This window comes from Bos javanicus, chromosome 29 (assembly GCF_032452875.1).
Source record: "Bos javanicus breed banteng chromosome 29, ARS-OSU_banteng_1.0, whole genome shotgun sequence".
Taxonomy (NCBI): Eukaryota; Metazoa; Chordata; class Mammalia; order Artiodactyla; family Bovidae; genus Bos; species Bos javanicus.
Genome location: NC_083896.1, coordinates 28518280 through 28532270, shown reverse-complemented (window position 1 = coordinate 28532270; position 13991 = coordinate 28518280). Strand labels below are relative to the sequence as shown.

At 46.7% G+C, this 13991-nt stretch overlaps 1 protein-coding gene across 14 annotated transcripts in view; it reads left to right on the top strand.

Annotated features, from left to right (window-relative positions):
• SIAE (sialic acid acetylesterase) overlaps positions 1 to 13991 on the top strand; it is a 38598-nt gene that overhangs the window by 17547 nt on the left and 7060 nt on the right. For 9 of the 14 annotated variants that reach the window (XR_009734529.1, XM_061406276.1, XM_061406275.1 and 6 more), the window contains 4 exons: positions 6200 to 6338; positions 10342 to 10519; positions 12154 to 12263; positions 13007 to 13140. Coding sequence is in view for 13 of the 14 variants with exons in the window: in XM_061406276.1 (XP_061262260.1) it covers positions 6200 to 6338; positions 10342 to 10519; positions 12154 to 12263; positions 13007 to 13140 (561 nt within the window). In the remaining variant the exon portion in view is untranslated. The remainder of the gene's footprint in view (positions 1 to 6199; positions 6339 to 10341; positions 10520 to 12153; positions 12264 to 13006; positions 13141 to 13991) is intronic. The other 5 variants (XM_061406279.1, XM_061406286.1, XM_061406283.1 and 2 more) reach the window with 3 other exon arrangements.

Here is a 13991-nt window from a genome sequence, read left to right as displayed (position 1 = left end):
AGCCACAACAATTGAGCTTGTACTCTAGATCCCAAGAGCTGCAACTAACTTTAGCCACTTGCCCTAAAGCCCATTCTCAAGAGAAGCCACCACAGTGATAAGCGCGCACACCACAGCTAGAGTAGCCCCTGCTCGCCGCAACTAGAGAAAGCCCGTGCACAGCAGTGGAGACCCAGTGCAGCCAAACATACATTTAAAAACATTTTTTTAAAAGAAAAGGATGTTGAAAAAGTCATCAAGGAAGCAAGCTTCTTAATTGTTTACTGGTACTCTAGCAAAACAAGAGTGGTAAACAAAAGCCTTGGGGCTCTGAGATTTCTTTCTGCAAACAACTCTGCTTTCTGATTGAACACCAAAGCAGTCTAGAATAAAGGGAGTGGATTTCTGGATAGAGTGGGATGGGGTTTTGCTTTTGGGCCTCAGAATTGTCCTTCCTTTGTTTGTTTAGTACAAGCGATTTGATTTAAAAATAAAAGTAAGGGAATCATTGCTGTTTCATTTATATTAGAATCAGGGCTGGACAGTAGCAAGTTCATAGTTATGTTTAAAGTTTATCAGCTTAAAACACTGCTGAGAGATTAGAAAATATTTTTTTTACTCACTCTCAGACCTCCAGAGAAATTCATGTGAATTAAGTCCTTTGACACATTTGAAATTAGGGTTGATTTTCTTTGCTTGTCTTTATTATCTGATTTTTCTATAATAAGCATGAAATGACTGGTTTTTAAGACAAAGTTATAAAAACAAGAAATTGATTTCACTTAACTGATACCTTAAATATCTATCAAAGGCTCAATTTATAATAAAGAGGCACATTGTATAAATAAGAATCTTAGGAATAAATGATTTAACTTGCATTAGGGATCAGAACTAATATGTTTATACTTTGACATGTACTTTTATTTGTTCCCATTAATAGGTTCAGATCTTGAAAAGATTATGATCTTCCCTAGTAGCTCTTTCTCTAAAACTCAGTTCCTTAAGTGGATTTTTATTTTCTTGCCTTTTTTTCATTATCTACTTCTTCATTTTTGAGAGATATTTGAGTTTTAAAAAACTCTACAACTAGACCATGGTCTCAATTAATCTTTTTAAAAAAATGTATAAAATTGAGCCCTTGCACATACTTAAGGTCTCTTGTTTTGCTTCTGTAGCTTCTGCCCCTTCTAGCTTCTTTTTTTCTCTCTTTTTTAAAAAAAACCAGTTAATAAATAATGCTTTTAAAAATATTCTACTTCGGACATACCTATTTCCTTTCATTATTAGTTTTCTAATTTAAAAATCTAAATTCTTGCATTTATGTCTTCCTAACCAATATTTTACTTAGTCTTGCTTTCTACCCTACTTAAATATATGGAAACCTTTTAAATTTAAATGTTTATTAAATTTGACTTAACTGGGCTCCATGTTAACATCAGTGAATAGAAGCAAAATTGAAGTTTCATCTCTTGATAGAAAGCATGGTTTTATATAGAAGTGGGATTGCTGTTAACTCATTAAGGAAAACAGTATTTTCCTTAATGCTTTAATTGCAGTTCCCTGTTTGCTCAGAGAGGCATGGACCAGATCTGTTTGTATCTGCACAGTCAGGCTCTCAACTGCACTCTGTGCCAGGGGATCTCATCCCATTTTCTGTCAAGCTAAGTCACAGTTTGATTGTTAAGACTGAACACATTTTTTTTCTGCCTGGAATTTACTCTTAAACATCTTCTATATCGAACTAAGGCTATAGAAGCTCTGAGATACAGAAAAATAGAAAAAGATTCCATCTGAAAAAGCCAAGTGTTAATTTTGTTTGTTTTAGAATCACGCGCTTAGTCTGCAAGACAGCGTTTTAGGTGCTGGCAGTACCAAAAGCCAAATTTTCTAGTCTCTTAACACTCTGTAGAACTTTGTTTTTGGATCATAAAGATGCTTGACATGACTCCTCCTTTATTCATTTTCCTCCCTACCCCTGAAGACTCCCAACACACACACACACACATGCACACACACACACACACACGCACACACACACACGTGTGCATACAGTGCCTCTCTCTTTCCCCTTCTCTCCCTCCATATGACATTTCTGGGGAGACAAAATTTCCACTATAACCAACCACTCTTCACAGTCAAATGAAGGAAATGGCAGATTGTGTGCCCATCTTGTTGTTAGGGTAAAGTGGAATTTTAAAATCGAGTGTTATTTATAACACCGAGTGAGATGTTTATAAATGGAGGAAAGTCTAAATGCTCATCTGTCACCTTCTAAGTCAGGGTACATCTTAAGACTTGGCTATTTCTAGTTAGGCTCAGAAGAAGATGGCCAGTGTTCGATGGGAAACCCGGTTTTCCATATCTCAGCAGTCTCCACATTCCTGCTTTACCAATCGGGCAATTAAAATCCAGAAGAGAAGGGCTGGCGCCACAGTACAATAAAAGATTCCCGGGAGGTATGATGACTGGCTTATTTATAGTTATTCTCTCAACTTTAAATCTGCCATATTGTAAGGTGGTCGAAGGTAAAGTGGCGCTTCCCTGGTGGCTCCGTGGTGAAGAGCCCGCCTGCCAATGTAGGAGACACGGATTCAGTCCCTGGGTCGGAAAGATCTCCTGGAGAAGGGAATAACAACCCACTCCAGTATTCTTGCCTAGGAAATCCCAGGGACAGGGGAACCTGGTGTGGTCTACCAGTCCACGGGGTCGCAAAGAGTTAGACGTGACTGAGTGACTAACGCCCTCACTTCAAAAGCTGACGTTATTTTGTAAACTATTATTATACACGATAATTACACAGTCCGTCACTGTCCTTCGGACACAACTGAGTGACTGAGCACACCCCCCCCCCACACACACACACGTGCTTGCTCCCCCGTGCAGACCCCACACTACGACTCTCTGAGGAAATAGATTCTTGACGTTTCTTCATTAATTCAAGAATGTGGTGTAAAGGTTACAAAATGAACACTGGCGAGCAGCTGCTTTGATGGTGAACCGTGGGTCCCCAGAGAGGTGGAGGGCTCTCCCCATCGCCGCAGCCTTAATGACTTCAAATACCTTGGTCTTCATTTACATCCTCATTTCAATACTTGGTAGGAAAATAATTACACCGAGGTGTTTGATGAGATGAAATTTGATCTCAGCAGATGGAGGAAGGCTTCCCCTTTCATCAGCAGGGAAACCAAGTGTCATTTAAATGAAAATCTTCCTGAAATCTCTTTATTCCTAAGTTTGCTGCCAATATCCCCGAGGAAATGCTTCCATCAAAAATGGCTTGGTGAGACCTACTGTAAGCACAGGGAACTCTCTGCTCAGTGTTATGAGGCTGCCTGGATGGGAGAGGAGTCTGGGGGAGAATGGATACATATATATGTATGGCTGAGTCCCTTTGCCCTCTGTTCACCTGAAGCTCTCACAACATTGTTCCTTAATCAGCTATACCCCAATATAAAATACAAAGTTTCTCTCTTTTTTTTTTAAAGGCTTGGTGATTCTGGGAAAGGATTCCCATTTCAGAAGTAGTTGTCATCAGGTCCAGCAAGAATTCTCCCCACCCCCATTTTTTGCTAACACTTTCTGTGGCTTTTGAGTTTTGGATTGAAATACTGCACACATGTGAGTTTGAAAATGGAAGTTTTCCAGCCAGTGCTTTGGATTCAGTTCCGCGTGTGCTGGTAACAATAGAGGACCATGCCACCCCCTCCCCCAGTTCATTTGGCCTTGCCATACTCTGGAGTGTTAGCAACGGGTCACCGCGCCACCTCCCGAGCTGGCCCTGGAGTTCCCAGTCGGTGCAGAAGCTGGTGTGGGTGGAGGGAGTGAAAGCAGTTTCATCCTCCGTTTCCATGGAAGCAGCATACGATCCTTAGCACTCGGTGCTGAACTGAATTTCAAGGGAGGTGACTTTTTACAGGTACTTGCCGCTGAAAAATAACTTCCCTGCCAAAATATACTGAGTGCATTAGCCTGTTCTTCGTCTTCAATGTTTATTCTGCATGAAACTTGCCAGGCAAGATCCAGAACGGGCAAGCCTGGACTTCCTGTGGAATTTTCCTGAGACCATGTGTGGAAGCCCAGTAACCCTGGCAGCCCGGAGCCACATCACCCAGCCACAAGCTGCGGCTCCCACTGGGACCAAAGGGCCATTGCCTTTGCATCTGGCTGGCTTATTGGCCACAGCAGGCTCAGTGGCAAGTCAAAAGGCGATTCCAGGGGCAGCGCATCTCAATGACATGCTCTGTGGGGGCACTGCGGCTGCTCCTGCCCGGTGGGCTGCAGGGCCAGCTGTATTCTCTGCGGTGGGTGGGAGGGAAGGCGAGCCAGCTGCACACCCTGTGGCCAGGGACCAATGGAGAGCGGCCCAGCCTCCTGCAGCCTCCACAGTCTTGTCTCAGCTGGAGCTCTGGTTCCCTGAGGCCAATGAAAACTGGCCTTCTTGAGGCTCCTGTTAGGCTTTTGTTTTGGGACGACCAGACTGTCCAGAGGGGTGGAGAGGAGACTAGAAAAAACCAACACTCATTAAAAAGCAAAACAATATTTTTATGACATAGTCTTTTTTAGTTTTTAAAACACGTTTAATTGGAGGATAATTGCTTTACAAGGTTGTGTTGGTTTCTGTTGTTCAACAAGGAGAATCACCTATAAGTATACTTACATTCGCTCCCTTTTGAGCCTGCCCCTGCCATCCCACCCAGCTCGGCCATCACAGAGCACTGAGCTAAGCTCCCTATGCTGGACAGCAGCTGCCCACCAGATATCTATTTTACACATGGTAGTGTAAATGCTGCTCTCTCAGTTCATCCTCCTCCACCCCATTTTTTTTTTTTAATAAAGAAAAACATGCCTACTCAACATCAGAAGTGAAGGAAATAGCACTTATGTGTGAGCCCTGAGAGGAAAGATGCTTGATATATTAGGTGTAGCACACATATTCATGTCCAGAGGAACCCTAAGCCAGTCCTGTCACGTTCTTGGCAACTGGTGAGGTTTCATACAGTGGTTTGGGAAAAAGTTATGTGCCCTTGGATAGACCCTTCTCTTTGTCTGGTTTCTTGGGACTGATCTCAGCAATCACCCTGGACCCCGCCTTCCAAACTTCTGGGCCTCCTGTGATTTTCTTGGGCGATTTTCCAGGACTGAGATGAGAAGATAAGCATTTTGAGGCTGATTTCAGGATGTTTCAGGAGTTCAATAGTCGTTTCTCAATTGTGTTTCTTTTTAATACACATCTCTTGAAAGTGAAGTTGCTCAGTCATGTCCGACTCTTTGCGACCCCATGGACTGTAGCCCAACAGGCTCCTCCGTCCATGTGATTCTCCAGGCAAGAGTACTGGAGTGGGTTGCCATATCCTTCTCCAACGCATCTCTTATGGGGTATGAAAGAAAGTGAAAAGTGAAAGTGAAGTCGCTCAGTCATGTCCAGACTCTTTACGACCCCATGGACTGTAGCCTACCAGGCTCCTCAGTCCATGGAATTTTCCAGGCAAGAGTACTGGAGTGGGTTGCCACTTCCTTCTCCAGGGAATCCTCCCAACCCAGGGATTGAACCTGGGTCTCCCGCACTGCAGGCAGACGCTTTATCGTCTGAGCCACCAGGGAAGCCAGAAATATTTCTTTGAGCTGCTTTTTGGCTGGGGGGTGGGGGGGTGGTGCGGCAAGAATACTGGAGTGGGTTGCCATTCCCTTCTCCAGGAGATCTTCCTGACCCAGGGATTAAACCCGGGTCTCCTGCATTGTAGGCAGATGCTTTACTGTCTGAGCCACCAGGGAAGTCCTTATGGGGTATGGATTACATAAACCTACCTCTCCATGGCCTTTTTGGCTCCATTTTTTTTTTTAAAGAAGATAATGCTATGGCTTTATTGGATACTTTTCCTGAATAGAAGTATTTTACTTTCAAGGTGTTGACCTTTTTTAGCCCAAACCCATCCACAGCTCCTCTCATCCAATACAGACTTGTCCTTGAGATTGCAGATGTCATGGTGTTCCCACCTTCTTTGGGGATATGACTTATCATGGTGTCTGAGGGTCAAGATGGATCCAGGCAATCTGGACCAGCCCATCGTGGGTTTCGATTATGCATTTGTTTTCTGTATCCTGAAGGCGCAGAAGGAACTGCAGGCGGAGAGTGGGTGCGGTAGCGTCTATGAGGGGGCAGCAGCATCATCAAGTGTCCACTTGGTTGGTGTAGGAAATGACGTCCCTGCTTCTTTTCCAGGTATTTAACGCCACAGGCGAGCTGTCGAACACGGCTGCCTATCAGTCTGTCCGCATCCTCTCCGTGTCTTCCACCCAGGCTCAGCAGGAGCTGGAGGACCTCGCCAAGGTTGACCTGCGATGGTCCAAGCCCACCTCGAGTAAGTGATGGCTGGAGTGCATGCCGGCTCCTCTGTGAGTGCTCGGCGCCCTGTGTGGCATCTGTGAGCCTGAATTGGGTTCTGTTGTGTCTGTCAGAGCTTGCCCATCCATTTACTCATTTCTTATTGACCGCCCTGCCCTGCCCTGGTTCCTGGTGGCTCAGTGATAAAGGATCTGCTTGCAGTGTAGGAGATGCAGGTTCCATCCCTGGACAGGAAGATTCCCTGGAGTAGAAAATGACAACCCACTCCAGTATTCTTAGCTGGGAAATCCCATGGACAGAGGAGACTGATGGGCTACAGTCCATGGGGTCCCAAGAGTCAGACACGACTGAGCAACTGAATCACCACCACACACTTTCTGATGGTACCTGTTTCATGCCTTTCTTCCCAGGACTCCACAGTGAATTTGCCCCCTTGCTCTGAGCAGATGGCGCTTCCTCCAGCTTCATCGGCCTCTTGGAAGCCACTCAGCACAAACTCCGCCAGCATCTCCTCAGTGCCCAATGTTCTCCTCTCCTTTTTTCCTCCGTTTCTGTGTCTGAACACAGCTGACTGTTTCCCTCAAGGCTGTCTCTGACTCGGGCTCTTACCTTCTCCAGGGCCTCCTCTTAGCCCTCGGGCTCTCTCCTTTTACCCCACCGTCCAGCCTGCAGGGAACCTTTACTCCAGGCTGCTCTGCGCTGGTCTCTGTTCTGGATCCCAAGGGTGCAGCTGTGATCAGGACCCAGTCCCCACCCTCAGAGCTTCACTTATCTGTAAGGAACACACCCCTTTCTCCTGGAACCGCTCCTCTCTCCTTTGCTTTGTTAAACCTTCTTAGAACATCTTTCCATTCTTTTCACTGCCTTCCTGAGTGTGTACTCTTCGTTGTTGTTGTTCATTCACTAGGTTGCGTCTGACTCTTTGTGACCCCATGGACTGCAGCACGCCTGGCTTCCCTGTCCTTCACCATCTCCCAGAGTTTGCTCAGACTTATGTCCATTGAGTTCGTGATGCCATCCAACCATCTTGTCCTCTGTTGTTCCCACTCTTTAACCCTTTATAATCTGGCTGCTGTGTCCAGGTCGACAACTGGTTCCCCCAAGGTTTCTACTGTTCTTCTGTGATGCGCTCTGGACAGCCCGTGGCATCGGCTCTGCTGACGGCTGCTCCTGGCAGCTGCGCCTCCCTCTGAGCCTGAGAGGTGCTTCCTCTCCCTCGTGCTCCCTCTCTGTCTGCGCCCTGCCTGTTTCTTGGCTTTCTCCAATCCCTTCCTCCCGAAGGGAGGTCCCTTGTGCTCTTTACAGTCCCTTTTTTCACCTGTACATACTTTACCTTGGTAACCTCAGTTACTCCTACATTTTCAAGTATTAATTCATTCAGCAAATATCTGGGTGCCTTTTGTGTGCTTGGCGCTATTCTAAGTCCTGGGGGGTGATAGCAGAGAATAAAGCAGGCAGGCACGCCTGGTCTCCTGGATGGAGCTTACAGTCTAGTGGGAGAGTACAGAAGATAAATAAGAAAATTAGTAAGTTATATATGAAGTATTGTACTATTGAGTGTCACGCTGTCTGAACTTTCCCTTTAAGAACTCAGGAACTGAATAGATTTGGGTAAAAAGTTTTTAATGAATCCTTTGGTCTATGAACTCTTCCTGCATGTCCTCCAAAACTTAGGAATCAGTTAGATTGGATAAGGTATTATACCTTGCTGTCGGTTCCCTTTCAGTCTCTGAACTCAGAGACTCAAATGTTTGAACATCAAGGGATAGGTTAGATGGTGGTACGTGCTGAGAAATAAGTTACATAAAATACTTATCCAGGGCAGGGGGCAGTACTGCTGGGGCTGGGGTGGGCTGGTGGTTTCCAATTCAGAGTGGACATGGAGGTCCCGCCTGAGAAAGGCAGCATTTCCGTAATAACTTGACAGAGGTGAGGCCACGCAGGTGTCTGGGGAAGAGCCTGGTAGGTCAAGACCCTCTCATATTTCAAGTCTCTCCTGCCTCTTCTACTGTCCTCGTATCTCTGACTGCAGTTGGGAAAGGTCTCTCTCTTTTTTTTTTTTTTGGCTGTGCTGGGTATTCATTGCAGCACACAGGCTTCTCTACTTGTGGCTCATGGGCTTAGCTGCTCTGTGGCACATGGGATCTCAGTTCCCAACCCAGGGATCTAACCCACGTCCCCTGCATTGCAAGGTAGATTCTCAACCACTGGACCACCAGGGAAGTCCCCAGGGTCTCTGCTTTTAAAGACTCTTGTGTTGAGCTTGGACGTTTCTGGATAGTTGAGGACAGTCGCCCCCTCTTCAGGTCCTTACTGTTGAAACATCTATGATGTCCGTTTAGCCACATACGGTTCACTCACAGGGTCCAGGCCTTAGACTGGAGACACCTTTGCTGCCCAACACACATTCTCATTCCCACGCCTTTCCAAGTGGCTTTCCATTTTCTTTACTCCAGCCTCCCCTCCAGTTGTCTCTTACACTATTCTCCTTTGCCATTGCCTTCTCCAAGGCATGAAAGTGAAAAGTGAAAGTGAAGTCACTCAGTCGTGTCCGACTCTTAGCGACCCCATGGACTGCAGCTCCCCAGGCTCCTCCATCCATGGGATTTTCCAGGCAAGAGTACTGGAGTGGGGGTGCCATTGCCTTCTCCATTGTAATTGATACTCTCCTCAAATACTTGAGAAACTTTCCAGTTCTGCATGTGTCTGTACATATTGTTTCTTTTGCCCAGAATGCTAGCTCTGCTTACTGCATTCCTGTCTCCGAAGGTCTCTGCACCTCCCTCCCTTTTCTCTTAATTACCTTCTCCCTCTACCTCCCCATCAGTGAGTCCACCCTTATTCCAGCCACCACTGCCACCCAACACCAGCCAGCAAACATTCACTGACTCTGCACTGGGTCCCAGATGCCGAGAACACAGAAATCCTAATGGTTTAGCGAGGTGAGGGAAACCCCAAGCACAGAGCAGGACCGGAGCACAGGGAAGGAGCTGCCTTTCCTGGGCATGTTACCATCTGTCTTTTGTTTGCTATTCTTTATTTTGCTGTTAGAACCCCTTAACACACCTTTGTACTTCTTAAAGCACTAAACCATATTTTGCAATATATTTGACTTTGCTGAATGTGTCTCGTTCTATAGGATAGAAGACCTCTGAGGAAAGGTTCCCTGTCTTTCCTTTTCCTTTTCATTTCTGTATCACAATCATCTAGAAGTCCCTGGTGCCTGGTAGGGGCTCAATCCATTTTAATTGATCGAAACTGATTTTCAACACCTGCCATCGCACTTTCCAAGTTTCGAGAGCCGGAAATGTGTTGTTTGGCTCTTTCGAGCGCCAAGGCAGTGACTTACGCCTCGTGGTTCTTTCACGGCTGCTGGGTTGGGTTGGTCCCACCGGTTGCACGTGTGCCTGTTCCCCTGTTCGTTCTTCCGATGTGGAATCACCCTTCCTGGTCTGTGTTGGTTCCTGGGCTACATGGACGAATGAGCTCGATGGTGCCAAACTCTGAAATGCTGGTTTTGGTTTCTGTTGCTTTCCCTTTCGGCCAAAGTCCCCATCACTTGTTTATTTTTGTCTTCATTAATGTGGCTATAAGCTTGGATATAAAACCACCCAGAAAAAATATACCTGTCTTCTCGACATTCTCTGTGCTTGCTTATCCCCTTCCACAGAGCTAAGTGGGGATGGGATGGATGTTGGGTAAGAGTGTAGGTGGGGGGGAGGGTTGGGGGTCGGCAGCCTTTCTGCCCCTCACCTGTTGCAGAGAGGTATCAATATTCCTAGGTTCTTAGGGCCCTGCACATGGTGGGGAAGCCTCCTTGCCTGGCTGAATATACATGTATATTCGGCTTTCTGCTAGCCAGCCAGCTGCCTCTCCATCTTCTCCTGCACTTGGAAAGTCTTAGAAAGGAATGCAAGGCCTGACCCAACACCCGAGCTTCTCACCTAGGCCCGCCCAGGAGCTCCAGGCCGTGTCCACCTACTTTTCCCCTGACTGTCTCTATCTGTTTCTCTGAACAGAGAACTTAGGCCACGGCAACTTCACGTACATGTCAGCAGTGTGCTGGCTTTTCGGGCGTTTCCTGTATGACACCCTGCGGTATCCTGTGGGGCTGCTGTCCTCCTCGTGGAGTGGGACGCCCATTGAAGCCTGGTCGTCTAGAAGGTCCCTTGAAGCCTGTGGGGTCCCGAGGTCAGGGTAAGAAAGCGTCCTCTGGTCCAGGAGAAAGCCTGCCAGGAAATTCCGTGAGAGAGCAGGATCATAGTCTCCTTGGGGAAGTCAAGTATGAGCTGAATGTACAAATATGTGTTAAATGTCTGTGACTTATTCAGATGTTATTTTCACTGTCATCATGACCACAATCATTTGACAATATGTCAAGAAGTAATTATGACCCATTTCCTTAATAATAGGGATAGCTAATATATTTTTTTTAATTTATTTTTTAATCAGATATTTTTAACTTTTTGTATTGGGATATAGCCAGTTAACAGATAATGTTGTGATGGTTTCAGGTAGATAGAAAAGGGACTCAGTATACGTGTACCCGTTCTCCCCCAAACTCCCCTCCTGTCCAGGCTGCTTTGTAACATTGAGCCGAGTTCCGTGTGCTATACTTTGTTGGTTATCCATTTTAAATACAGCAGTGTGTATATGTCCATCCCAAACTCCCTAACTATCAGTAGGGATAAGTTAATACTCAATAGAAGCTTTCTAAATGCCACATACTGTCACGAGCACTTTATATAATATTGACTCATTTAATGCAACATTCTCTTGAAATATGGGTACTATTAACACATGAGGAGAAAGGGGCTGATTGGGAGAGAGGTTTGGTGACTTGCTTGGGAACACGACTAGTAAGTGGTGAAGTCTGGTGTCAGTGTCTGTGCTCTTAACCGCTGTGAGAATAAACCCAATCTAACAGTTTGGAAGAACACGGTATCCATGTCATCAGAAAGCGGTATTGGAAGACTGATGGTGAAAGCACATTCAGGAAAAGCTGGATCAGGAATAACAGTGAGTCGGGAAGAAGCAGAGAAGAGGCTAGTCGATAACTTCTTGACACTAATGTTGCCATAGAGATGGATACTGTGTGAGCTGCCTTCACAGAACTTGTCTCATCAGTTCTGGCAAGAGCATGGATTTGAGCTCTTGGTGTGTCTTGGGTAAAGGCCTGCCTGCTGGGGAGTGAAGTCATCCTGCTTTGGAACAGAAAGACTTACTCTCAGTAGAGGTGGAAGAATCTAAAGCCAGGCTTCCCACACCTCAGGGGGCATGGCAGGGACAATACCAAAGGGCCATGGGGTTCTCGCACACAGCTGCTCCAAGAGAAATCCACACAGGTATTCCACAGAGACAACTTAGGGCCACGTTCCAATTCATCAGAAAACGTGCCTTCTGACCTGGTCATCTCATTTCTGGGAATTTAGCTTAAAGAAATAATGAAGACTGTGTGTAATGATTCAGCTCTCAGGAAGATAATCGTGGCATTGCTTATAAAAGCAAAGAACTTAGCCTCAGTGCCATTCAGTGAGTGCTGGTTAAGTAAACTTTTTGCCTGTGTGATAGACTCATTAACACCTGCCCGCTCCTCCCCCCGCCCCCGCCCCTGGTCTCAGTCAGTAGATGAAACCAGCGACGGTGCCACTGAACTCACAGAGAGCCGACTGACACACGTTTTCATGGAAACAGAGTGGTTGAATTGGACTCTGAGCTGCTTTCGTCAGGGGTTTGCCCCCAGGTGAAGCTGGATAGGTGCCTGGCTCAGGGCTTATCATGGGATCGGTCCCTGGCTCTCTCCTGACGCTCGTGTGTCTTCCTCACTTTAGGTCCATGCCATCCGACCTTAAAATCGGTCCAAGCGCGCACTCTGTTCTCTGGAACGCCATGATCCATCCACTCCGTAACATGACACTGAAGGGGGTGATATGGTACCAGGGTGAGTGTTCAGTTTCCGGTTTTCCATTGTGTCAGTTAGCTATTGCCACATAACAAGCCTCCCTGGGGCTCAGTGACTTCAAGCCATTGTACTTTTATTTGGCTCACTCTTATTTGAGTTAGCCCGGTAGTGTTTCTGTCGGGGCTGCTTTGGCTCATTTCTGCTGGGCTCTCGTATGCATCTTTGGCAGCCTGGCAGGTTGTCTGGTGGCTGGATGACCTAGGATGGCCTCTACCTCATGTCTGTTGACTGGGGCTCCTGGTTCTCACGTGGCCTCTCGTCCTTCAACAAGCTGTGATAGTGATGGTTTATTGCTCGATTGTGTCCGGCTCCTTGTGACTCCATGGACTGTTGCTCACCAGCCTCTGTCCATGGGATTCTCCAGGCAAGAATACTGGAGTGGGTTGCCGTTTCCTCCTCCAGGGCATCTTCCCGACCCAGGGATTGAACTCTGGTCTCCTGCGTTGCAGGTGGATTCTTTACTGACTGAGCCACCACGGAAGATCTTCAGCAAGCTAGTTCAGCCTTATTTATCATTTACATGGCAGTGTCAGGCTTCCAAGTGTGTCAGGAGAGAACAAACTCCAGAGCCGATCTGCTCTTGCAGTCGTGTTTGCTGATGGCCCATCAGCCACAGCAAACCTGAGGCCAGTCCAGCGAGACCTCAGGATGGAGGCTAGGGAGCAATGTGGGGTCATCTTGCGTCTACCCCAACTCCCTCTCACAGTTTGGACTGTTTTCAGGGGAGTCCAATGTAAACTTTAACAGGGACCTGTACAATTGTACATTCCCTCTGCTCATTGACGACTGGCGCCAGACCTTCCACGATGGCTCCCAGGGGCAGACAGAGCGCCTCTTCCCATTCGGATTTGTCCAGGTAGGTGCCGAAAGGAAGAGGGTTTGTGGGCTTTGGTGGGGGAGATGCTGCTGAGACCTCTTCCCTGGAATCCATGTTCTATTTTTTTTGCCCTCATAGCCTGCCTGCTGTTCATCTCAGCTCACTGACAGGACAATTAAATCTTAAAAAAATTAATAAGTAACCAGTATTTGGGCTTCCCAGGTGGCTCAGTGGTAAAGAATCCGCCTGCAATGCGGGAGATGTTGGTTCAATCCCTGGGTCGGGAAGATCCCCTGGAGAAGGAAATGGCAACCCACTCTAGTATTCTTGCCTGGGAAATCCCATGGACAGAGGAGCCTGGTGGGCAACAGTCCATGGGGTCGCAAGAGTCAGACACGACTGAAGCAAGTTAGCATGCACACAGCCAAGTTCTTAAGTGCTTCACCTCGCCTGTTCACACGACCCCTCCAGGACCAAGATGTCCCAGCGGGGCAGTAGTTCTGACTTTTCTGGAATATAGGAATTAAACAAGTAAGGTGTGACATAAACAAGATCCGCCTCACAACATAGACACGAAACAGGCGTTAGTATTTGAGCTGGACACCCCTGTCTGTAGGCGTCCGCCTCTGGTAGCCCACAGATACTTCCCTCTCACCAACCCCCGCTTGCCTCCCCCACCCCGTTCCTCTCCTCTGTCCTAGTTCATAGGGCTTTTTTTGGATAAAAGATTTTTATAGACCTGCTTTCCACTTACAATTACTTTACAATCATTTCCTTTCTCCTTTCTTAACATTTGTTTTGACTTTGAACGAGAATATTCTGCTCATTATTTTCAAAATAGCAACGCCTGTCACCACTTCTGTATTACTGTTGGTAGAAACTACATTTGG